The sequence below is a fragment of the Ptiloglossa arizonensis genome, chromosome 8 (assembly GCF_051014685.1).
Source record: "Ptiloglossa arizonensis isolate GNS036 chromosome 8, iyPtiAriz1_principal, whole genome shotgun sequence".
Lineage (NCBI taxonomy): Eukaryota > Metazoa > Arthropoda > Insecta > Hymenoptera > Colletidae > Ptiloglossa > Ptiloglossa arizonensis.
Window position 1 is genome coordinate 18,288,790 of NC_135055.1, and position 25,135 is coordinate 18,313,924.

Consider the following 25,135-nt stretch of genomic DNA (forward strand, 5'->3'; position numbering starts at 1 on the left):
CACCGAAAATTTCCAACGTGGCCGCGCGCGGTGCAACGCGGTGCAACGCGGTGCAACGCGGTGCAGCGCGGTGCAGCGCGATTCAAAACGCGGATCCAATTTCGGGGCGCAAAACAATGACGTTAACGTTTATTACGCCGGCTACGGGGCTCTCGTTCGCGGCCGCGCGGTATCGATCGAGACCGTAATCGTAAACTCGTTGAAAACGAAAATAAAAAATGGTAAAAAAGAGGAAAACGGTAGGAGAACAAGAGAGAGAAAGAGAGAGAGAAATGAACGTCAATGTCAAGGCTTTCGCGCGTTCCACGAGGCCTTTTTCGTTTTGCACGTCGAGGAGCGCAAGGCGGACACGAGGTGTTTTAACGCATTGACTGCCACTCGGGCAACGTGAGTGACAGAGCTGAAAGAAAGAGGAAAAAAGAACGAAAGAAAGAAAGAGAGAAAGAAAACAAAAAAAGAGAGGTAATCCTTCGAGCGAGAGACGCGCAATAAGAGAAATTTCATTCGTGAATTTCGACGAGCGAGAAACGAGAGAAAAACAAACCCACCGATGATTCGATGGTATCACGGTGAAGATCCCGTAGGAAGTTTCACGGGATTTCATCCGATGGCTACGGCGCGTTAATGACCTCGAAACGGTGCTCTCTCGGTGGCTGGATCCTTCTCCAGCCACGGAGAAATTAAACTATCCACGGTTAACCGGAATTCGATTTTACGAGTTCCAGATTATTCGCGCGCCTTGTTAACCGTGCTTTCCGTTATCTGTGTGGAAAAGAAAAAAAAAGGAAAAAAAAATTGCGCGTAAGATAACTCCGGTGGCGGTGTACGCGATTAGCCACGTAGGCTCTCGAGGCCTTATGGTAATCAACGGGGACGAAAATAGCCGAAGAAAATAATTATTTATACTATGCAACGAACAGGATTTCATTGAATGTTCTCTTCGACGTAGAGGATAGGAAAACAGTTCGTTGTGACAACTTCTAACGAGGTTTCGTACTTCGAAACTCGTCTCTCGATCGTTCTCTAATCGGCCCCGAAACAATTTTTCATAAAATTCGAACTAGGTATTTACGCGCCGCGAAGCATTTGAATTTTCAACCGTCCCTTTGTCCCTGTACAAACGAGATTTTTGTTACTCAAGGTCGTTCGAAGGTCGATACATAATATGTAGATAAATTCGTTCTGTCGCGGTCCACACCGGTGTATCGATTACGAAACGAATGACCCTGACGTTTCGTACAATTGAAACTCCGAGAAAAAGTGTTTCCTATTGGGATACAATGGCAGATCGATTATCCGACGGAGAATGAGTCACGTATTTAAACTATGTGTGTAACGATGTTTACATTTCGGCATCGGTAACCGTGGGGCGTTACGACGAACGAAACAACAGAAAGAGACGAACGCCCTGGAAATGTTTACTTTGAACGATATTCGATCGGCGGTATCCAGAAACGATTAATCATTCTTTCGTAATATATTTCTCGTACTCTTTCGCGTAACAAATATCCGTGTTTGAAAATTCTTTACACTCGCTTTACAACGTATTCGCAAATTTGGTACTTCTATTCCCCGATCGGTCGATACAATTCATGTTCCACCGTACTCGAAACGAAAGATGTTCGATTTTTATCTCAATGTTGTCGGAGCAAACGCAACAATGATGCAAAACGCGCCAGATGTCGGTTTGTTTTAAGGACTGTCTTCGTATCGGTGCAGGAGACTCGAGCGTAAAATAATAATATTCAATCGCGTCGCCCCGGGTCTCGATTATCCGGGCCTCGATTTAATCAGCCCGAGTCTCGATTAACCTTCAAGTGGTGACCACTATTTTCGTAGCATTAGTGATAACGTGACGTCAAATTGACTCCCTATCGATAATATGTCAATTCGACGTTTCCTTAGATGCTTCGTAAGTACATTCTAATCGTATCAAGACGCTATTGTTTATCATCCTCTAGATAATTTTATATATATCTATAATATTTCATAAACATACTGTACTTTCTGCGAATACAATTACGATAATGAATTTTATTCCGGTGCGCTTAACAATAATTAAGCGATACATTTTGATACAGAGATCTTGAGTCGTCGAGTCATCATTAATCGATACGGAGTCAATTTGTCTTCGAATCACCATTAATTGATACGGAGTCAATATTAATTCAAGTCACCGCCACTAATAAAGAGTCAATTTAACTTCGAGTCACTATTAATTAGTACGGAGTCAATGTGACTTCAAGTCACTCTATCCATACGGAGTCAGTACGACTTCAAGTCACCTCTATCCATACGGAGACAGTATGACTTCAAGTCACTCTATCGATACGGAGACAGTATGACTTCAAGTCAACTCTACCCATATGGAGTCAGTATGACTTCAAGTCACCTCTATCCATACGGAGACAGTATGACTTCAAGCCACTCTATCCATATGGAGTCAGTATGACTTCAAGTCAACTCTACCCATACAGAGTCAATATGACTTCGAGTCACCTCTATCCATACAGAGTCAGTATGACTTCAAGTCAACTCTACCCATATGGAGTCAATATAACTTCAAGTCGCCTCTATTCATACGGAGTCAGTACGACTTCAAGTCACGTCTATCGATACGGAGTCAGTATGACTTCAAGTCACTCTATCCATATGGAGTCAGTATGATTTCAAATCAACTCTACCCATATGGAGTCAATATAATTTCAAGTCGCCTCTATTCATACGGAGTCAATATGACTTCAAGTCACCTCTACCGATACGGAGTCAGTATGACTTCAAGTCACTCTATCCATATGAAGTCAGTATGACTTCAAGTCACCTCTACCGATACGGAGTCAGTATGACTTCGAGTCACCTCTATCCATACAGAGTCAGTATGATTTCAAGCCACCTCTATCGATACGGAGTGAAACTAACGTAGATCGCCACTGTTTGACGCACGTCACCGCTCTAAGGTCGAGCAAGCTGATCGAGGGCCCCGGTTTGTAATTCGTATCCACGCGTTCTCAACGTGAGAGTAGAAGCAAAAAGGACACGAGGGAAACGTTGAATTCGCCTTTTTCGTGCGACGCGGAACGGAACGTTTTCACGTTCAAAGACGCGAGACCGATCGCCCGTTCGATCGGAACGAAATTTCCAAGGGTCGGGCGAGGAATCGGAAACGAGCGCTCGGGGCTTCCGGTCGGCGAAAAATAGTCTTTGCCCTGGCGTGTCCCGGTAACTCGAACGAAACCAATTCGCCCGGGACGGGCTTTAATCGTGTTTCAAGCGAGAATAAACGACCCAACCTCGACGATCCTCTCGCGTGCACCGTCAGGTCTACGCGCGCTGCGATCAAGTTCAACGACCGTAAATTTTATTTACGAAAATCCGACAGCGAGCGGAGCCTCGAAGCCTTAACCCGGGGACCGAGGGGGTCGGCGCTGCACAGTGTGCAACGCGTATGCACGTACACGGGGGGACAGAAAAAAAAAAAGAAAATAATAACTCGCGGAACGATCGATTTTCGAACCGAGACACGCTGGACACTTATCTCGAGGGACAAGGACCGATAAGAAAATGGTTTTCGTTACGAGTACTTGAAGCGAACTTCTTCTCCAACGGAAAGAACACTTTTTGTCAACTTTTACCAGCGAAATTTAACGTCGACTGGTGCAAATGCCTGGCAAATCGATCATTTCAAATACGACTAATTTTTAAAGTATAAATATACAACAAATATAAAAACTGTACCAAATGTAAAATATTTGAACGGAAATATAAGATATCGAGACAGTAAAGAAATTTTGTATTTCTTTGAAAGATACTTGTAACACGTGACTCGTGTGAACCGAAAATTCTAATAAATTTCCAACTTCGTTTCCGACGATTGGTAAATTTGGTAAAGACGATGTCCGCTTTTGGAATCGAGCGTATTTCAAGGTACAAGAATTTACGAATTACAGACTTGGGCTATTTCGATTCTAGTCGGGCCCACGTCACACCGTGCAACGACTTGAACGCGAGTATCGGACCGCCATCGGGGATCGTGTAAACGGGCCGCGCGGCGATTTGCTTAAGCAAACTTTGATACACGAGTCACGACTCGACGAAAAGAAACATACGGCTATCGATCGTCGTAGGGGTTTGACACTCGAGTTTCGAGGCTCCGTGTTGCACCGAAGACGTAGAACGTTTTATAACACGCGGCAGAATTCAATTTCTTAATTGCCCGGTTTCTCGCCAAGCCCCGGACACTCGTACGCCACGTTACCGTGTTTCCAACTTTTCCTATAGATCTCGATTTCGCTTCGATCCATTTCCCCGCTCGTTTGTCTCGACTTCGATTCCACGCGTAACAACATCTCGGTTCGAAAGCAAACCTCCGTGGAAATTATTCCACGTGTAACCTACGCGCGCAATAAAGTCGTGCAATAAAAATACTAATAACCGATTCACACGGATCCAGTTCCTCGTTTGTCTTATTTTTAATCGCTCGTATAATCGAGGTTGGATTTAAACGCGCGTGCAAATTATCCCGCGCACCATCGTGCCTACGCGCCGAACAAATTAAACAACAATAATCGTGTACTTCCTCCCTGGTGTTTTTAATCGTTCGACGATCGTCATGGTTGTTTTAGAAAGGAATGTAAACATTCTTCTGCTCTCTACTCGCGTAATAAAACCACCGGTAATAATAATAATCTACTCAAAGACTCACCGTGGAACAAATAGAACAATAATCGTGTACTTCCTCCTTAGTGTTTTTAATCGATCAAAGATCGTCCTGATCGGTTTGAAAAGCGATGTAAAAATTATTCTACTCTCTACTCGCGTAATAAAGCCACCGGTAATAATAATAATCTATGCAAAGACTCACCGTAGATTAAATAGAACAATAATCGTGTACTTCCTCCCTAGTGTTTTTAATCGATCAAAGATCGTCCTGATCGGTTTGAAAAGCAATGTAAAAATTGTTCTACTCTCTACTCGCGTAATGAAGTCACCGGTAACAATAATAATCTACTCAAAGACTCACCGTGGAACAAATAGAACAATAATCGTGTACTTCCTCCCTAGTGTTTGCAATCCCTCAAAGATCGTCGTGATCGGTTCGAAAAGCAACGTAAAAATTCTTCTACTCTCTACTCGCGCGATAAAGTCACCGGTAATGATAATAATAATTTACACAAAGACTCACCGGAGCGTCTTGTTCTCGTCGAAGTGGCCGTTATCTACGAGCCATTGAATAAAGTTCGCTCGGCGAGAAAAGGTGCAAAAACTTACGAAACGGTCTGACGTAACGGCGAAGAAGGCGGGCTCGCAAAGTTGCGAGTCGATAAATCAAACTCATGGCTACCTGAGTCTCCGATATCGACACCCAACTTTGTCGCTGGCCGGCGTGAAACGCGACGAGGTAATTTCTATAAATAAAGGTGAACGCTCGCGGTAGCCGACGGTTGAGGGACACTGAGGTTACTACGGCCGCTCGCAGACAGCGAGGCGCACAACAACAGGCGTTCGCGCAATAGTGTGTCATTCGAGATTGAATAATCGCGTTTCACGATTCGAAAAGCGCAATCGATATCGCGCCGTGTTGTCCGCGAGCTGGATAACCGATAACGCGCTCGATGGCCAGCACCAGCACCAGCAACAGCACCAGCACCAGCACCAGCACCAACAGCACCAGCCCTCCACGGAGAACGTGCTCGTCTCGCGTATCGCGCGCGAGTCATCGATCGATCGAGGGTACCGCCGGTACACCTCGATCGAGAGAATCGAGGACCGTTTCTCTCAGGCTGACCCCTCTTCCGTGTCACGTGACCCTCGTACTGCCACAGTCTCGGGACTAACCTTCCACATTGTTATATTTCGAAGTGCCCCGACGAACAAACAGCTATAATTACCATTTACCCGCACCTACCCACGAGCAATTACCATTTATTTGCATGCGGAATAATGATTTAATAATAGCACTCGGGCAGCGAACAACCGTGTTCTGCGCAGCCCTACTCGTCCACGCTCGAGAATAAAGCGAGAAAAGGTGGGAAACTGTTCGCGAGACGCTACCGAATTCTACGATAACGCGATTACGATGGTACCAGTATCGGTGAATCGATACTTCTTCCGAGTACCCGGATAACCATTCCAACGATTCTTCGAATAATTAAACCGTTTCGCACTCGCGATTTCAATAACCGATCGAACTTGGTACGTATCGGGTCGTTCGGAAAGTCGTTTCGTTTTATTTTTTTTTTTTTTTTTTGGTGAAAATGAAACACGATTTTTTCAGAGCGTGTAAACATTCTATTCAATCGTATATTCTCCGTTTTAGAAAACGATACGACTTTCCGAACAACCCAATACTTTGTACAACCGAGGTATCCGGGTATCGAGACGAATTATACGTAATAAGAGGAACTACGAATGGAAATTTTACGAAGGGATACAGACAAACGACTTTACACTGGAACGGGACTTTAACGTGGAACTGTATAGCTTTGAGTAATTTTTCGAATTGTTTAAACGTGTAATATACAATACAAAAGTAATAAATATCCGGTGTACGGGGTGGTTGGATTGTTCAATATGGTTGAAACAACGTTGAAAATTTCGATGGTGCACGAGGGTTAATCGAGAAATCGTGTATGTATATATATATATATATAAACCCGGTTTCGAGATCGTGTTTGCAACGAACCGATCACCGTGAAATATGTGTCCCCGGGTGACAAAGGGAATCTTTCAAACCCGTTGTAGAGAGTACCTTGCGCACGAACTATCGAATTTCCATAAAACAATCCGTTTTTCCGTCCCGCTACGGGGTGGACTGGAACTTAGGGTCGATAGTGTACCCTCCCCGGAACGAAGATAAAAATAAACGCTGCGATCGGCAAAAAAGTTTCTGCCTCGCGAATAGTCCCCTGTCCCCCCACCCCACCCACCCCGCGCCCCCACCCCTCCCCCTCTCGTCCAATAGAACGCGCCGCCCCGAACGAGGGTATTGTCGCGAATCAACGTTCGGTCCCCAGAAACAATTCGATACCGGTCGTAGCTACTTTTTTGTTCGCGATTTCCCGAACAACTAAACAGCGACAACGTCCGCGTCGAATCGACGAATTCGGCCGATTTAATTCGAACTCGAATGTCCAATTGTACCGGGTCGACACCGCCGAACGTACCGAGCCGACGGATACACCGACAACGCAACGTCGAGTAGCGTGTCTGTCAGTGACGGCTAACTTGCAATTCGAAATCATCGAATTCGCACAGAAAATCGCAATTTCAACGGCGACTCGAGTACGCGCCGGTACAAGTATTTTTTTTCATCGCGACTTTCGCGAAACCGATCGTCGATACGATCGATCGTACAACGGGCGAGACAGCGACGGAGAGAAACACTCTTCACTCACGAAAGAAAGAATTCGTTATACAGAAGTGTAACACTCCGCGTGGATCGAAGTTTCGTGGAACGAGTATTTAAGCCGATGATTTTATTATATGTGTATAATGAAATACTCCCCGTTATTAATTTTCGTTTGTTCGCGGAGAGAGATATAAGTAACGAGTGAATATAGTTTCGTAATCGTGAATATATTAACTGATTCGATCAAGTATTAAGTCTCGTTGATTGAATTTTGCGTATAATAGAATTGTTGGACGGAAGGTACGAAAATTTGTCTACACCCGGTATCGTTCAACCGAGTTCGAAGGCAACGAGACCTTCGAATTTGGTAAACACCGACCGCCTCGAAAGCGATATTTTCGCCGGTGCGTAACGAAGGCAGCGAATATGAAACGGTGAACATAATTGCGAAAAAAATCTATCCCCGATATATACACCCGATATTCGCCGTGTTCGTGATAAACGTACAAGTCCCGTGTAGTTACATTACAGCGCGCCGATTATCGTCGTACTGTTCCACAGGCCGGGCCTCGTCGTGTGGTACAACGTTTGCAATTAACCGGCTCGTTGTTGAATTGGTTTTAAACGGTATCCTTCGCACGACTCAATTCCGCCGCGCCGGTTGTGCTGGTAACAGCGCGCTACATAAATGAGAATTTTATTACGGCCGGAGAGCAAGGATTCGACGATTAAAAAAGAAAAAAAAGAAGAGAAAAAAAAGAGAACAGGAAAAAAACAACACCGGCGGTAAGCAGGCGCTGCCTCTCTTATTTCATTAGCCAATCGAGCACAAATAAGAAGTAGCGAAGCGTAGTCTGAAGCCAGGTGACTCACGCCGGGCTTGCGAGCACGCGAGACCCGATTGCTTTTAAATAGCGATGCATATTACATATGTGCGATCGCGGGAAGCGGCCTGCACCGAGCGTGAACTATAGATTCTCTCTATGTGTACCTCTCCCGCGACCAGAACGCACAAACATTCCTCGAATCGCGACAAATACGAGCAAACCTTTTACTTGGGTACAACCCTATCGTTTACATCGTCGTGAAGCTAACTTTCCCCGACGATAATTCATTGTGTGTCACGATGTGTACCGGTGAGCAAGATCGTAAACGGGTGGAAATAACATCGAACGGAAGAACGCGAAAACACCCGTAAATATTTGCTCGCACTACGCCGAGGTAACGCGGACTAATATGGAACGTTTCTAACAGTAATTTACCGGGCTCCGAGCGGGTTGATGGTCCATGTAAACGACATCGCCCGACGTTCCCCAGAAACGCGTGCCCGAAATGCTTTCGATCGAGGGTCAATGTTGCACCCTCGAAATCGCGCGCGTTGCACTCCCGTGTCACCTTGAGACAGTACCGTCCCGCAGCGCGGGTTGAACGTGCCGAGGAGACGCACAAAGAAACGGTACGGGGAACTGGTTCGGCGAAGTCGAGCGAGCGTTCTCGGGCGCGCGCGACGTGCACCACGAACAATACGATTTTCTAGGAGGAAACGGTGCAGAAGAAGGTGGAGGCGGAGAAGGAGAAGCGGGAAGGGGGACACGGAGGAGAAGAAGACGGCAGGAGGGCCGCGGAGCACGTGAAAGGCGATTTAAAGGGAAAAAGAAGGAGGTGGCCTTTAAAAAAAAAAAAAGGAAGGAACATGGCGAACCGGTCGCAGCCTCCATTCGTCAGCTGGGTGCTCAACTGCAGCCGGGCGCGGTGACCTCGAACGGAGCTTCACGGAAAACCGAGTCAATTTGCAAGCAATAACGGTGTCACGCCGCGTACACGTCGTTTTCATCGGTGATTTAACGCGCTTTCGTGCCGCACGCGCGACCACGGACGCCGCACACACTTTTCCCCGGATTTTTAAATGGCACTGACACACGAGATTCCCTCCGACCCGGCGACACTCTGGAAACGCGGTCATCGGTCGCCTTACAGGTGATCGAAAGTACACCCCGGTCGACTGGCAGTTCAACGACATTCGCCTTTAAACATTGCACGAGAGATACCGCTTTCCTTCGCCGTTGTCGTCGTCGTCGTCGTACACTTCCATCAGATACCATCGATCGCGTCTTCGATCCGACGAATTTAGAATTCAGGGAATCGAAATACTCGCTGTGACTCGTTCGAAAGACTCGTATCGTCGTGTCGGTCGAACGCGATCGACTCGCTGTTTACCTGAAATTTCATTCACCACTTTTCGAATTTAACGTACAATCGAACGAAAAAACGTACCGAGACCGTGGTCGGTAATTGCACCGATACATCGAAGCGACGGATTGCCCACCGATGTTCCGTAACGTATTTTCCGAGAAACGATCGTCAACCCGCGAAACGTTCGGTGCACTGACAATCGGTACACCGCGAACAGGATCGCTCAAAAAGTCGGGACAAATGAGAAACACTCGCGGAATGTCACAATTAAGGCAAAAGAGGTTACACCGAAGGATCGAATCACCGTTCGGTATCCTAAGAAAACTGTACCGCGTTTACGCAAAATACTGCACGCGTTGATCTATCTCGGTCATAGAAAGAGACAATTCGAACGACGATGAAACACGAAGGAAAGAGATGAGAGTTTTTGAAAGAAGCACCGTAAACCGGTCGGTGCGTTCGTTCATCAGCTGAGAGGCCAGCTGAACCCAGCGGCCGCTGTAACCTCAACCTTTCTAATAGGCCGTGTTTCGTGGAAAACGATTAATCCTCGACGCGCATACCCCTTATCGACAAAAATAATGTTGAAATACCTTGGCGTACAGGTTTCATCCACGGGCGAACGATGGAACGCGCGAAAACACTGACTTTTCGGAGATAAAACTTTTTGAAAGCCCACTCACAATGGAATCTTCCAGTAGACTGGCCGAGCCGGCAAGCCGTTCCCTCTTGCGTGCACACCCACCGTTTCCTGCACTGTCTCGTGTTTTACACGGACGAATCTTTCTCCCGTGAACCGTCTCGATTTTCGAAACAGCAGAACGCTCCGTGACGAAGTTCAACCGTCGTTTCGTTACGTTACAAAACACTTATTTGCAGCAGAAACGCGGCGGTGCGCATACCGCTGACAGTTCCCGAGCTGTCACTTTTCGACGACCGCGTATGTGCCGCCATCTTATGCCGGTACCGCGAAACGCCGTTAGATTTGAAAGAACCGCGCTCAGACCACCTAGCAACAAGATCAATAGACTAAGTTACGGCAAGTCGAGCAGTAGCCGATGTATCCTATAGCGTTCCTATTAATTATTTAATAAAGGGTAAGTCTACGAACATGAATGTTGGTTTTTCCCCGTTTTGGACGTTCTCGACGAGCACCATTCTGCTGGACAGGACGTCGCATCGATTCTCTCGAATTTATGAAACGAAACGTTCAAGAATATAGATATTTTTCGAAATTTCGGTCCCACAACGAGACGCAATAACTTCGAAGCGATCGATTTTCATTTCAATTTTTATTATAAGAACCTCGTTTCTCTAGTACAAAAACCCAAACGCTCTCGCGATCATTTACAAGGTATATTTTACAAACATTTGTCTTTTACGATTTCTATACGTTCGCCACATTTATTTTCTCCATACTTTGTATTTACTCTTCACGCTCACAGTCTAACTTTGCTTGGTCCGCGTCATAATTCTGTCTTACTCTTAATGTGAGTATATAAATAGGTCGTCAACAATGCTGGAAAAACGCTAGCTCTCGCACACCGATCGCGATCGATCTTTTTTTCTCCCTTAAACGGGACACGGTTACCCTAGAACACCCTACCTATTCTCGTCGCGCCCTAAGTGATTCATTTTTGGCGCATCCACGTAATACGAGTTCCGTGAGAATCTACCTTTAAGGGCGCTATAGCTCTTTACAAACATTACCGAACTGTGTGAATTTACAAAAGATCAAGTGTCGATGCCAGCGACACATTCATTTCCTACCGTACGCAAATTTTCTCTAGACGAATACACTAATAGTGTACGATCGAACCGACCTTACATAACGACGATAAAAGGCAAGACTCCTAATTACAAAGAACGACATGAGTATTTTGAAGAACGTGAATTATTAATATAAGGAATATGACTGTACATGGCCGTTAAAATTACGCTATACTCTGTAATAGGGTCTTGACCAGAGATCTGGTGCGAATCATTAACACCTCTAGCGGAAACTTATTATAGGCCAGCGTACTTGGAACTTTTTATTTTTACTATTCGTTTCTTTTCTGAATTCGTTCTGCGATCGCAGCAACCAATGCAGCACCCTTTCCGCTTCCGTCCTCGACGTGAATTATTTTGAACTGTAAAATATGGTTTAATTGATCAACTTCGTGACAAAACTTACGGTAGATAGAAAAAACACTATACCTTATGATCAGGTGCTAGCAATTTAATATACTGTTTGATCCAACTGTCTAGTCTCGGGTGGTGCTTGTAAAGAGATCCGTCGACGGCGATCGTTACGATTTCCCTGTCAATTCGTCTCAATAAGACCGCCAGACCTTGAAAATCAGTTAAATTGAAATTTATTGCTTCGCCTCGCGTAATAAAATATTTTACGTCTGCGGACTTACATATTGCTACAAGTAGTGCTGCACGATTGGACACTACCTCGCAAACATACTGAATAATTTTCATATCCTCCTCGTCCGGTACGATACCGAAATTCTCCAGAACTTCCCTCGTGTTGTCGGTACCGCCATCTACAGAGTCTCTGCGTTTCAATATCAATAGAAATTAGAAATTTGTATACAGAGTACGCGCAACGTATATTTTACCCCGAGACACTCACTGTTCGATTTTCGAGACCATCATGGTCTGAAGTTCGCCAGGATTTAAAATTGATCCCGGTGTGTGATCCCCTATGAATAAAAGATCTTCTTTGGTTAACCTCGCGAGCACTAGTCGCACAATCTCGCCTAAATATCTTCCACTAATGTACTTTTCGAAGCTGGAAATAAAAAGAATATCGTATAATAAATTCGTCGAAAAGAACTGTTCTTCGAATGATTTTTCCTTACTCACGTGAATGAATTTGCGATCAGGGAGTTCGCATCGTTTTCGCGATCATAATCCGTCTTGATGAAGTCCAACACGCCATTATCTCCAAATGCGCCCCATTCGATATCAATGATAGTCTTCAAGTACAAATGATCGATTGAGTAATCGAGTGAATAACGTTTGTATCTCGTTGCAAAGGATTATATTAAAAACAAGTTTACTTGATGATCGCCGTATCTTTCGGTGTAACAAGCATTGCTTCCAGTGCCCAATATAAGTCCAATTGCTGTGTCTGGATCCAAAACCGAGCCTTGTACCAATGTTCCCGTGGTATCGTTCAAAATGGCGACAACCTCTACTTTGGTATCACCGCGACGATGTAGAGCCTCTCGGAGCAATCTAACGGCGTCCTCGTTCACCGCGTCGGGACAGTCGAAGGTTTTGGTCCAGGTCACTAATATTCCAATATCCAAGGACTCGTTAATCATAGGGAACGAAAATGTGAAACCTGAAACGAACATAAAGCGTTAGAAATTGCAACGATACATTTTATCGAAGAAAGCGTTATTATCGATTGCGCGCGAGATCTTGTAATCAGTGTTTGATTAACGAGTGTCGGCCACTTGAATTTGTAAAATCAATGCTCGAACAACGCTGATAGCATTAAGTGCTTGAAGCTACAACCACTTACCGACATGTGTGAGACACGCGCTGTTAGAAACATTTTTTGAGAAGTATCTTTTTCAATTTCAACAATTCACAGGAGTTATTTGGCACTTGGCGACAATTAAAGGACTTACGCACAAGTCGTTCAACGCCTTAACGTTACACGGGTTATTCTATCGGAAACACGATACCTAATTGCCCTCTTCGTTTTCAACTAATTTGAACGGTCTCATAAAGAAGAATGATGCGTAACAATAAATTTGTGTCCACGTAATCGTTCTTGTCAGAATCCTCGAGGTCGTTGATATTTTTTCACAAGGAAACCACATATATTCGCATCTCGTATCTTGCAGCAGATATCAATGCACGTTTGTTTACGCCTAGATGGACTTTAAAAAAAGGTAAACAAACTCCGAAGCAACATTATAACGATAAATGAATTTACCATTAACGCCAAATTACTCTCGGTCGGTTTAAATATTAATTCTGATTATTTCTGACACGATACTAATACAAAGCTTTAATTACCCTATCTATCGTGTCACTCGGAGTAGCGGATCCTAAACGGTTTACATTTTTTTCTTAGCCTTCTCCTTCCTGTTTTGTACAACGAGATGGGAGACACTTGTCAACACACCAATAAATCATCTTGATTACGTTACTTACGGTAAGCAGATATTATACATTTCTACGTATGTTGATACACACTCGATTGTGTACCTTCGCAAATCATCGTCCGTCACCGTTGAATCCCAGGCATTCGATAACAGCGAATGTGAGTTTTAAATTTCATGGTCGAAGGCCGGCTTAAAGTCCGCCACAAGATGCAAACGACGTAATATATGTGTTTTCGTGCGAATAAAATTGATAACCCGTATCGGAAACTCCGAAGAGATAAAGAAGGGTTCGGAAAACATGTTTTATCGCAGCGTATACGTTTCTTTCCGTATTATCAAAGACGAGAGATGCAATTAAGCGACTTGTTTCTGGCTAGACACCCCACATAGACCGATTCCAATTTACCAAGGGGAAGCTTTACGTCCTGAAGACCCTGCAGCATGACGAAATCACTGATACATTCGGCCAGGAAATCAAACAGAAAGATCGCCGAGCCGACCCTCAAATCAGGACTAATCTGATACATCTTCAATTCCGTCCGTACAGGTACACCATGCGCCAGCTCCAAAAGAAGCAGCCGGAAGTTCGTGCCCCCGAGATCCAGCGCCAAATACAAGCCCTCTTCTGTAATCATTTTTTCATCGATCGATTCAGTCGCCGGTAAATTCTAACTCCGCGGAAGTAACTTATCGTGCAGCCATCGCGTGTACGTCGACACTCGCGAAATCAATCTTTACCATCGTTGCAACATCGTTTCGATATTTTTGTTCTCCATTACTACCGTTACTCGCATCGTCCATTCGTTTAGTCGTAACTAATTAAATCGTCTTATTCGTCTTTACCGTTCGCAACGTTCGCTCCGTTCCCATCGTTACCATTTCGCATCGTTCGTTCCGCTTGATCGTTCTCGTTTCTCTCGAGCAACGTGGAAATTCACGAACAATTACGGACGTTTCGACACGATTTGTATCTATTCGGTTAACAAACTTCGCGATGCATTATCGCGAAAGACTCGTGTCAAGAGCGAGAGCAACACTTATCGTGTACCGTAAAAATGTTTATCAACTCGTCGAACGTAACACGCGACCCGATTGCACGAACCCTCGATATAAGAAGAAAAAAAAAAAAGAAAAGAAGAAAAAAACTATAGATAAAGACAATTCGTAACGACCTGTGCCGTCAAGGAGTTCCGTAACGTAAGTGTTCTCCATTTGCAGCGACGACGGTTGTTGATGAATCCCTTTCTCCATTTCCGACAGGAAAACCTCCTGGATCATCCTCACGGTCGCGGCCGAAAATTTCAGCTTCGCCACGTTCTGCTCGATCTGCGAACAAAGCCCTTTAAATCGCATCGTGTGCCTGGCCGCGTGATCGTTATCGCGGCGGAAAATTTTCAAACGGTCTATAAATGTTCGTAACGTTGCGGCAAAACAATTTCTGCTAGATCTACGGAGCCACTTTCCTACGACCCACGGCTCTGTTCACTGTTACGTGATCTCTAATGGGATTCTAATAGGCGGACCAGAAGCGATGGCACCGGGTACGGACGAATCGCTCCAGAAACGACTCGCGATCCGATCGATTAACATCGGACAGTGTGGGGGGGGATTTATTTCAAGAGCTTCGATATCACGGGGGTCAATTACACAACATTCTACGCTAGACTTTCGTGTTCATCGGCCACGGAGTCTCGGTGTCACGAAAATTCGATCGAACGAACTGTACGGGACGAATTACAAACAACGCGCGTTTCAAACGTACAAATTCGAAAGGATCTACCGATAGCCTCGGATCGATAGGAAATAATCGAGGTGTTATTAAGAAACGCGAAGAACAAACGATTGTACACAACGATTGGAAATTTCTCGCGAACCAATATCCCAGGAGAAACAATTTCGTACGAAACGATCGAAGAGAAACTTCTATTTCGTACGGGAAATGTATCGGGTTGTTCGGAAAGTCGTTACGTTTTCCAAAATGGAGAATATGTAATTTGATAAAATGTTTATACACTTTGGAAAAATCGTATTTTATTTTCACCGGAAAAAAAAACGAAATGACTTTCCGAACAACCCAACAGAACGAAGAATGATTCCTCCACAACGATGGAACGAACCGTCCGTGATGAATTAACCAATACTGTCTATTTGATAAAAGAATAAAAAAAAAAAACTTTCCTACGAGCACTGTAGACGTTTTGGTTACGCTACAATTCTATGAGAACGGTGTGAAAATTATAGATTATTTCTTTCATCGGAAGCTTACAATTTACCGTGTGGACATTTGGTACATAAATCGATTCCAAGGTAACGTTGAAGATTATTGCGATAATTTTCGTGCAAAGATGTTTTCTGATCGTTCTCGGTTAGGATTCCTACGAGATCCACAGAGTGTTTTCTGTTTCTTTCTTGGGATTTCTATCGCATTGAAACCTAACGAAGGTTCGGTGAGACACGACGCGAACCGAAGTGCAACAAGATGCACATGCACCCCCGTATCGCTGCAAACGTGTCAACTCTTCGAGGCACGGTAGCTAAGCGTGCGAAACGATACAAAATGAATAAAACTAAAGAACAGATTAATCGAACATTCAATTATGAAATGAAATATCAACAGTGTCGACGTACGACTTGCAGTTATTTCATTTGTTCGCGATGAATTGAAAAATATCTCTCCTCGCTGACGAGAGCGTTGAAAAAAAGGAAAAAAAAAAACGAGACGTATCTTAACCCACTGTGCTTCAAAGAGTTAAATACGCGATGGCGGAAACTCGACGGACAAAAGGAATTTTCTCGCGCAACCGTGGAATTAACGCTCGGTGGATTCCCGTTTACATAACGAACGTTACGTTATCACGGTAACCAATTAACATAGCCAGCTATTGCCATCGTGTACGGTTTCCTTTATTTTTCCATATTCACGCCCGATAGATTTCCCGTTCGAGCGTTCCGAGTTCGTCGTACGTGCGCGAAATCGAAAACAGTGTCCACGGTGATCGAATAATACCGATGTTTTATTTCCTCGAAGGTGAACCGGTCGCATTCGCGCGACCATCGTCGCCGTAAAAATTCTGGAAACCGATATTGAAGCGACGAGTGAAAGACAAGAAATACCCGGAATATCGAAATGTGACGGCATATCGAGTAATGCCGTCTCGAAGTCTGCGGGAGGCCTATCCGTGCGAATTATGTTGCCGTTTCGAGTAAACAATACCACGCGATACGAGTTGCGAGGCATCATGAGGGATAACCGCGGGATAAAACGGGAAAAAAATCGAATATTATTCTTCTTTTTCTTTTTTTTTCTTTCTCGACAACGCACGAGGCCCGAGGAACAGGTTCTCGCCTAGAAAACCGTAAGCTTCCGAATCGAATTAAACTTCGCGAAACGAAACGCAACGACGTGAAATTTTCGGAACATTTCCAGAAACTTTTCAAACGTTTCCTTTCGTTCGAAGTGTTCGCCCTGTCGAACGGACCGTGAAGGTTCGGTGTCGCGAAACGGAACAGTTTAACGTTAATTGGCGGCTATTGAGGGCGCGAAATTGCATTGTTTTACATACGGTCGATATTAACGTGTATGCGATATTGATGTTCTTTTTTCGGATAAATTTCAATAACTTGAAAAGGAATAAAAGTTCTTCCTTTTTTTTTATTTCGTGACGTAGCTCGAGCTCGAGGACAAATTGGAAAACGAACGAGTTTGGTTTTCGTTACCTTTGACAACCTGGCCATTACCCCTTGACAAACGAACCGTGCGAAAATTGATTATCCCTCGCGGATGGCATCGTCGATAGGGCGGTTGATAGAGCAGCGACTGTCGCGACGTTTTATCTCGGTCGAATCGATGTCAGGAACGATACGGAGAAAGGCTGTGAAACGACGCAGCCGTGGACAAAAGGAAACAGGAATCGACCGTGACATTGCGCGATCCGCTCTAATCGAATGCAGAAAGAGTTCGTGGGCGTTCTGTTACAGCTTCCTCGCTGATGTAACGTTCCTCGCGAGAACCGTATGTCTATTTCATCGGTCCGTGAGTTCGTGCTTCGGCAACGAAACATTTACGTTTACTTCTTAAATACTTATCACAAATTAATTTACAGCGTGTCCTCGACCATTATCGACAACTTCCCCTCGAGACGATTATTGCGAATCGTTGCACAAGGAAGCTTATAGATTCTCCTCGTCCAATTCGTTGAAAAATTGTCCGCTTTGAATCGAGAAAATCATTTTCGCGCTGTTCCATCAGCGATATGTAACCTTCTACGTACAACGCGTATACATTACAGTGTCTACGAATTCTAAAACGTCGGAGATTTTTCGTTTATTGACTCGACGACCCATAGTTCTTGAAAACTTGATCGCTTTACTAAAGACACGAAACGAACAGGTGAACGATCGAACGGAAGAAGAGAACAAAAGTCATCGAACGACGCGTAAGACACAATCGCTGGACAATTATTGCACGGGGAATTTAAATTGGGATATAAACATTAGAAACTTACGGACCGATTCAATATTTATATCGATATTCCTAATATAAGGTAAAGAGCCCCGTACGAAGATAATCCGAGACGAAATAAAATCTCCCCGTGTCTCTGCGTAATTCGCGATAGATAGTACGCGAAATTGAACCGTGAATCGTTTCGTTTCGTGGTTTCTATTGCTCGCGCGCGAAACGTATCACCGTCGACGATAAGCTGGTGTCGAATATCTAGAAGTTTTAACAGTGGGAATTATCCTACGATAACCCTCGCGATAAACTCGTGGAATCTAGCCTTACGTACGATGAATCTGATCCGGTCGAGTTGTTTACGAAAGAAAATATTATACCGTCGTCCGTTACTAAAATCATCCTACGGTGTTTCTAAATTTTCCATCTACACTTGTTCCCTCCCTAAAAGTGATACGAACTCATCGTGGAAAGGAAATATTGCTCCGCTGTTCGTTAATAAAATCGTCCAACGGTGTTTCTAAATTTTCCATCTTGCTTCGGTTAATTCGTCGTTAGTTTTTTTTATCTGAACGATTAACCGAGAGGCTTTCCATCCACTTGTTCCTTCCTTAAAAGTGATACGACCTCATTGTTCGCGAAGGGAAATATTACTCCACTGTTCGTTAAAAAAAACGTCCTATGATATTTCTAAATTTTCCATCTACAATTGTTCTCACCCTGAACGTGACACGATCTCGTTCCTCGCGAATAGAAATATTGCTCCGTTGTCCGTTAATAAAATCGTCCTATGGTGTTTCTAAATTTTCTATCCAGGCTCGTTACTTCTATCTAGACGAGACACTTGTTCTCCCCCTCGGTCGAGTGCCGTACTCGGTGAACGTTATGCCCCGGAGGACTCGCTGAAACGCGGCGCATATATATACGACAATAAATTAAACATTTTTCTTGCGCGAATGACAAGCGGTGTTACGTAATTACACTCCGCATGCCCGCGAAAGACACGTGTATCCAGACGAAGTTAATTGCTCGCGACCGGGAACGGGGATTGGCGCGAACGAGAGTGAAAGTATATCTATTAACGATCGATCGGTGTCAGTAAACTCTTAACGAGAATATCGCAAGGTTAAGGACTCGCTGTTCGCCGTTTCTTGAATCAGCAATGATTCAACGTTGTCGTCAGCTGCCCGTGCCGGAGATCGATCAATTATGTAAGCGAGCGCGATAAAACGCTACGACGAGTGAAAAATACGTTTGTCGGTGTTGGTGGGATCCGTTGCAAGAAATACTCGCGGCTCGTTCCACGAACGAAACGATGGAAATTGGCAACCCGAACACCACCGAGGCCGCGAGCGATAAGCGGTTCTCTTATTTTTTTTGCTTTTCTTCATTGGATTTCCTCGACTTCGTCTTTTCATTGAATGTCGTTCTTATCGCGCGAACGAACGCGTTACGCAGGACTATCTAGGTTGCACGTGTTAATGGGCTCGAAGTTCGCGACCCGACGGACCCGCTAATCGTTCAGATAAAAAAAACTAACGACGAATTAACCGAGAACGTCTCGAAATTAAGATTCCTAGGAATCTTCGTCGTCGAGGTGCAGCTGCTTTAGCCACTTAACTGCCGCGCTCCAGTTAACTCGCGCAAAACAGTCGCGTTGTATAAAGATAGGGAAACCTTGCGCGGCGCGGAGTGAAACAATACGGAACGGAACGATGAAAAATTTCGTGCAGAAATATCCAACCCGCGCCGTGTCTTCCACGAGCGTGTAAAATATCCACGGAACGAGGCGATTGAATTTCGACGCGAGCGCGCGGGTCACCTATTTTGAATACCCCCTCTGTGAAATATTTGAATATTTTCTATCGTAACGAGGCCACGACAAAGGATAGATAACATCGATCTTTGTGCTCGATTTTGTATTTCGCGTATCCGCTACGATTTCCTTTCCCTGAGCTTCGATCGTTGTCACCGATAGCGTCGGTGTCTCGAAAACGAAAGGTTTCGGCCACCGGTCTAACTCTTCTCTCGATTGTCCGTTGAAAAGACACTCGTAACATTTCGGACGAACGATCAGTTCTCACAGTCTAAAAATCAACGAAATCGAAAAAGAATTTCCTTACGTAACTTGTACTCGTAAATGTAGAAAATTACCGATCAAATGTTTGCGTATGCTAAAATAAATTATACCCCTTGTAACCCTATCTATACATTCACCGTGTAGATCTTCGATGGTTCTTCGAAGTTTGAAATTTCAGCCGGAGGACCAAATCGTCGCAATTTCTTACTTTTTTATTACTATTATTATCGCTACTATTATTATTATTATTGTTGTTGTTGTTGTTGTTGTTGTTGTTATTGTTATTATTACACTAACCTCTGTATGTGTACGATATGCTCACCTTTTGCAGCCTGACATTGTCCGCAAGTTCGGGGGACGACACCTGTATCGCCTCGTGGAGAGCATGTTCCGTCGGGACGACCATGTCTTCGGAGTTCCCGGTTTTCTGAAAAACGAACAACAATCAGACCGAACTAGCACCGGAAATAATCCCTGGAACGTATATGGATTCATTGGCCGCGTTACCGATTTTTTGTACAGAGCCGTAGATAAACGAAATGGTCGCGCGAAAATCACCGTCCGCTGGTGTTTCTATCGGTGCACGCGCAGTACGTGCTCACCTAGTTGACGCGGAACGTAATCTGCCGATTGAACTTGTTCGAGTGAAAGAAGCTGACGCGCGCCGCGGGCCAAACGTATGAATAAATCCGTCCCGACCAATGATAACGCGTTAACTGCCAGGCGTGTTGCTCCGTGAGCGCAATAGACGTACTGAGGACGAGTTAAAGAGATCGCCCCGTTTACTATTTCCCGGTTATTTATTTTCCCTCCTATCACTCATTCTCTCGCGACATTCGGCGAGACGCGATAACGGGGCAGAGAATTATTAAATGAAAAGTTGAAAGTCCACGGTATTTTATAATCGTGCAAGATAACGGCCACTGACAATCGCAGAACGCTTATAAATTACAACGCCCTCGTCGATGAGAAAAAACGGCGGGACACGCATTCTTCGACTCGATCGAGTGCATAATTAAGGCATAATTACGTTGGACCACGATCCGCGTGTTATTTAGGTTGAACGATAACCGAATGACCGACAATCGAGCGACCCAGCCTCCGATGAACCGAATGATCGATTTACGAACGAACAATCGACTTTTTTCCCAACGATAGATATCCACGCGCGTAACGATCAATGATTTACCGATCCTGAACGATCGTTTTCTTTTTTTTTCAACTCAGCATAGACACACCGAGAAATCATCTATCTCCGTCTAGCGTCAACACTATCTGCGTCGCGAGATTTGCGTTAAGAGCGCGTGCAAGGAAAGGACCATTAATGAGAAACGTCTCCCTCTCTCTTTGGTATTCTGAGAATTTGTATTCTAGTTCTATCCACAAACGGAACAATAAATTGCGCTTACATGACACACATGACGACGATCTCGTCGATTTCCTCTCTTCTTTCCAGAATATAATCGATGAACTTTTTCGGACACCGATAATTGTCTATTGTTAATCGTTCGATTTATTCCACGTGCTCGGTTTTCAACGTGATATATTTTGCTCGCTGAAAATTCACCTGTTTATTATTCATAGGGAGAACTTTGAGATAATTATACAAATACATTTATAATTACTCTCCTGAACAACTGCGTCGGTAGTGAAATTTAAATAACGAAAACAAATTTGTATCGCGTTATAGTCGCAACTTTTAGAAATAGAAACAATATTGTACCATTATTTCAATCCCGTCGTCGGTGAATCGATCGAAATCGAGAATGTTTAAAATCCATTGGGATAACCGATCGAAAAACGGAACGTTTATCTTCCTTGGTGTTTTCCGGGATACATTTTTTTTTTTTATATTTTTCGTCGTTCAAATACTTTGACGAGACGTAGAGTTACGATCGAACCGTTTGCCGGGAATCGAACTTCAACTGTTTCATCAACCAAATGTGTCATCTATGGTACGACGTACACTTATCGTCCTACGGGTCATTGTCTGTCGTAACATTATCTTATAGTTCATTGATAAATACACGTGTGTACATTCTTTCCACAATTTAGCGGCGTGCCGGGAAACCTTGAGCAAAATAGTTCTCCTCGGATACAGCGCTCGTGGCGACTCGGATATCACGTTTCTGGATAATCTGAAGGGATGGAACGGATCGTTTCGGGCATAAAAGATAAAATCATGTGTATGTATAACGTTTATCTCACGTAGCATATTAGAGCTTTACGAATTATCAAATAATCCTACAGCCGAGCCTACGATCGTTTTCAATCGCGCACACATATATCTGATAAGTGCCTGGGACAATGAATCGGACGGGTATCGTAACATTTTTACCGGTCTTTTGTAGTGTTAAACGATGGTACAAAAATCCAGGGGTTTTTTTTTCGACGAAAGAGAAATAAATGCAAAATTTGTTATTCAAATCGATCGATGTTATCGGAGACCGAATAGAATGTTACGATATACGTAATTGATACTTAACCTGCACACTATTACACTCTGTCACGAAATCACGGGGAACGAAAATATAAGAAACGAAAAATCTTACGAAATCTATGCTGCAACGACCATAGACGCGCGACGCTTTGAAAATCGAAGAAAATCCATTGAATGAAAAATCTCTGGCTACATTTATCGCTGGCCAATCACAATCGCGATACACAAACGACGGAGAATCGACGAATATATGTGAGTGATCGCCGATTCTAGATTCGTTCCCTTCGTGGATTTCTTTCCAAGGTGCATTCGAAGCGACGTGTTCGCCAAAACATATTTAACACCGCATGTGTACATAAATCTATCGTATACATACGTGGGCATGGGGTATGCGTATGTACGTAAAACTGTCACGAAACAAGGTAACAATTTTTCGAACAATGCTAAGAAATCATAAAAATTGATTGTATCTTCCAAGCTTGATATTTATTCTAACATTTTTCACCCTTCTGGTAAATAATAAAATAATCTATAAACATGTTGTCATGTATTACATTTGAAAGAAAATACCAAAAGAAAATGAAAGATATGAATAATTATCCGTTAATGGAAATAATTTACGTACATATGTATTCCTGTTTTTATTAGCTGTACGATTGCAGAGTGTTGCATTATGTAAGAATGTCGTAAATTAGGCATTCGGAGTCAACGACGAATTTTCATTATTTTTTTTTTTACAACCGAGCAATTATTTTAATTACCTGGAAAATGTTTCGTTCGGTCGTTAAATCATTTTGTTCGCGAGTCGTTTGCGAGTCGTTCACATCGTACGGAAGAATGCGTTGAAATTCTCCGTCGATAAAGAATTGAAACGTTAATACATAAAAAAAAATAATAAGGCTCGTTTCTGCGGTTACGGCAAGGTTATAAAAGTCGAAGAACTCGTTCGACGAGCAAGATTCGTCGAGGAACGTGGTGCGTCTCGCATACCATCGATGCGTTTTATTTTTATTATCTTTTCTACCTGTTACGCGTGTAAACCCACTCCACGCTTTTCTATGACTGTTATATATTTCGATAAATTATCTGCGAATAAAAATACGAAAATAGTGGGACGGTGAAAAAATTGAACGAAGATGATCGTTTCCAATAGAACCTCGCGCACGTTCCCTTGAAAAGAGCTCGACAAAACAAATACATCGCGTGCTGTTGCGCAAAAACGCCGGTTATAGCATAAATAAAGATTCAGTTGTCTCGGTCACGGCAGCTTGGATGAGATACGCACCTCTATGTGTTTCATTCGGTATCAACATTAATACACGCTCGTTTCCCCATTAACCACTATAACTACATAAAACATGATCTAATAAAGGGTAAGAAGTTGGTTGGATAATCGAGAATGTAGGAAAATCGTAGGAATATTGTATTTCAAATAGAAATCTATCGACCTGGCCTGATTTTTACAAAAATAAAGGAACAAAAATAACTGTAGGCGCTGAGCTAAAATAAACTTGTATACCTACATTTAAACCAACCGTAAATATATGATAAACTCGAAAAATAAATTCTAAAAATACAATAAAAACCTTCCCGCGTTAGAGAACTCATTTTACGAAAGGAAAGGTATACATAAAATAAACGGTGACGTTGATAAACAATCCTCAAAAATCTAGTTAAAAAGTCAATTATTCCCTGAGCCGCGCTCGAATTATCTCGGACAACGTATAGTATAACGCGTTAATTCTACCGCAGCCGAGTTAACTCGGATACGGTTTTACACAGACCTGATTTGATTCAAAGCGGAAACGTTTGTCTTCTCAACTGCCGCTAAATATACGAAAACTAAAATATAAAAAATGTTGCCTTTCTTTTTTAAATAAAACTACCGAGAAAAATTTGACCCGACTCGCCTTCAGTCGTTTTCACGGTCGATCCCGCGAGGAGGCACCGCAAAATGTCGCTGGAACATTCTTCCGAGCCATCAGAGTCCATTAAAATCAATTGGAAGGTGCAAAACGTCAACTAAGATAATTTAGCCAATTGATTCTAATCCGTAGTGCAATGCGCGCACTCGTCGCACAGACCTGCACGTCGACTGACACGACGCGAAAAGACCGCCTTTGAGTTTCGAGAGAACGTACCGATGTCCCGCGTCGGTTAGACTACGGTCACCGATAACCACAATTTTACCTCTCGCGATCGATGACTCGTGTATCGTGATGTCCACGATACGAACATGATCGACTCGATGAACGACGATTTCGATTTAAAAAGAATATATATATATATATATATATATATATACACACACACACACACACACAAATAAATGTACAGTGAGCGTAAATATAAAGTTAACAACCCTGTTTTTATATTAGTAATTATGACTATTGTAATAAATTTTTATTATATTGGCACCACTGTTTAGCAATATGATCTCGGGGCATCGCCGTGCTTTGTTTCCATACCAGTATCGCAGAAGAAGAAACTACGTGTGTAATTTCGA

At 43.6% G+C, this 25,135-nt stretch overlaps 2 protein-coding genes across 3 annotated transcripts in view; both read right to left on the reverse strand.

The window, feature by feature from the left end:
• The window catches only part of Sesn (Sestrin), a 273,229-nt gene extending 262,800 nt beyond the window's left edge, over positions 1-10,429 (reverse strand). The window contains exon 1 of one of the 2 annotated variants that reach the window (XM_076318753.1): positions 10,225-10,429. The gene's annotated coding sequence lies outside the window, so the exon portion shown is untranslated. Of the gene's footprint in view, positions 1-10,134 lie in introns of both variants that reach the window. The other variant, XM_076318752.1, reaches the window with a different exon arrangement.
• A 385-nt stretch (positions 10,430-10,814) lies between these two features.
• On the reverse strand, positions 10,815-20,947 carry LOC143150477 (hexokinase-2). The gene is made up of 10 exons (XM_076318760.1): positions 20,697-20,947; positions 20,512-20,616; positions 14,829-14,982; positions 14,063-14,281; positions 12,595-12,881; positions 12,398-12,510; positions 12,165-12,323; positions 11,947-12,086; positions 11,741-11,874; positions 10,815-11,673 (listed from the first exon to the last, which is right to left on the reverse strand). The coding sequence occupies exons 2-10, from the start codon at positions 20,593-20,595 to the stop codon at positions 11,584-11,586; spliced, it is 1,380 nt and encodes a 459-aa protein (XP_076174875.1). The 5' UTR covers positions 20,596-20,616; positions 20,697-20,947; the 3' UTR covers positions 10,815-11,583.
• Positions 20,948-25,135: the final 4,188 nt, after the last annotated feature.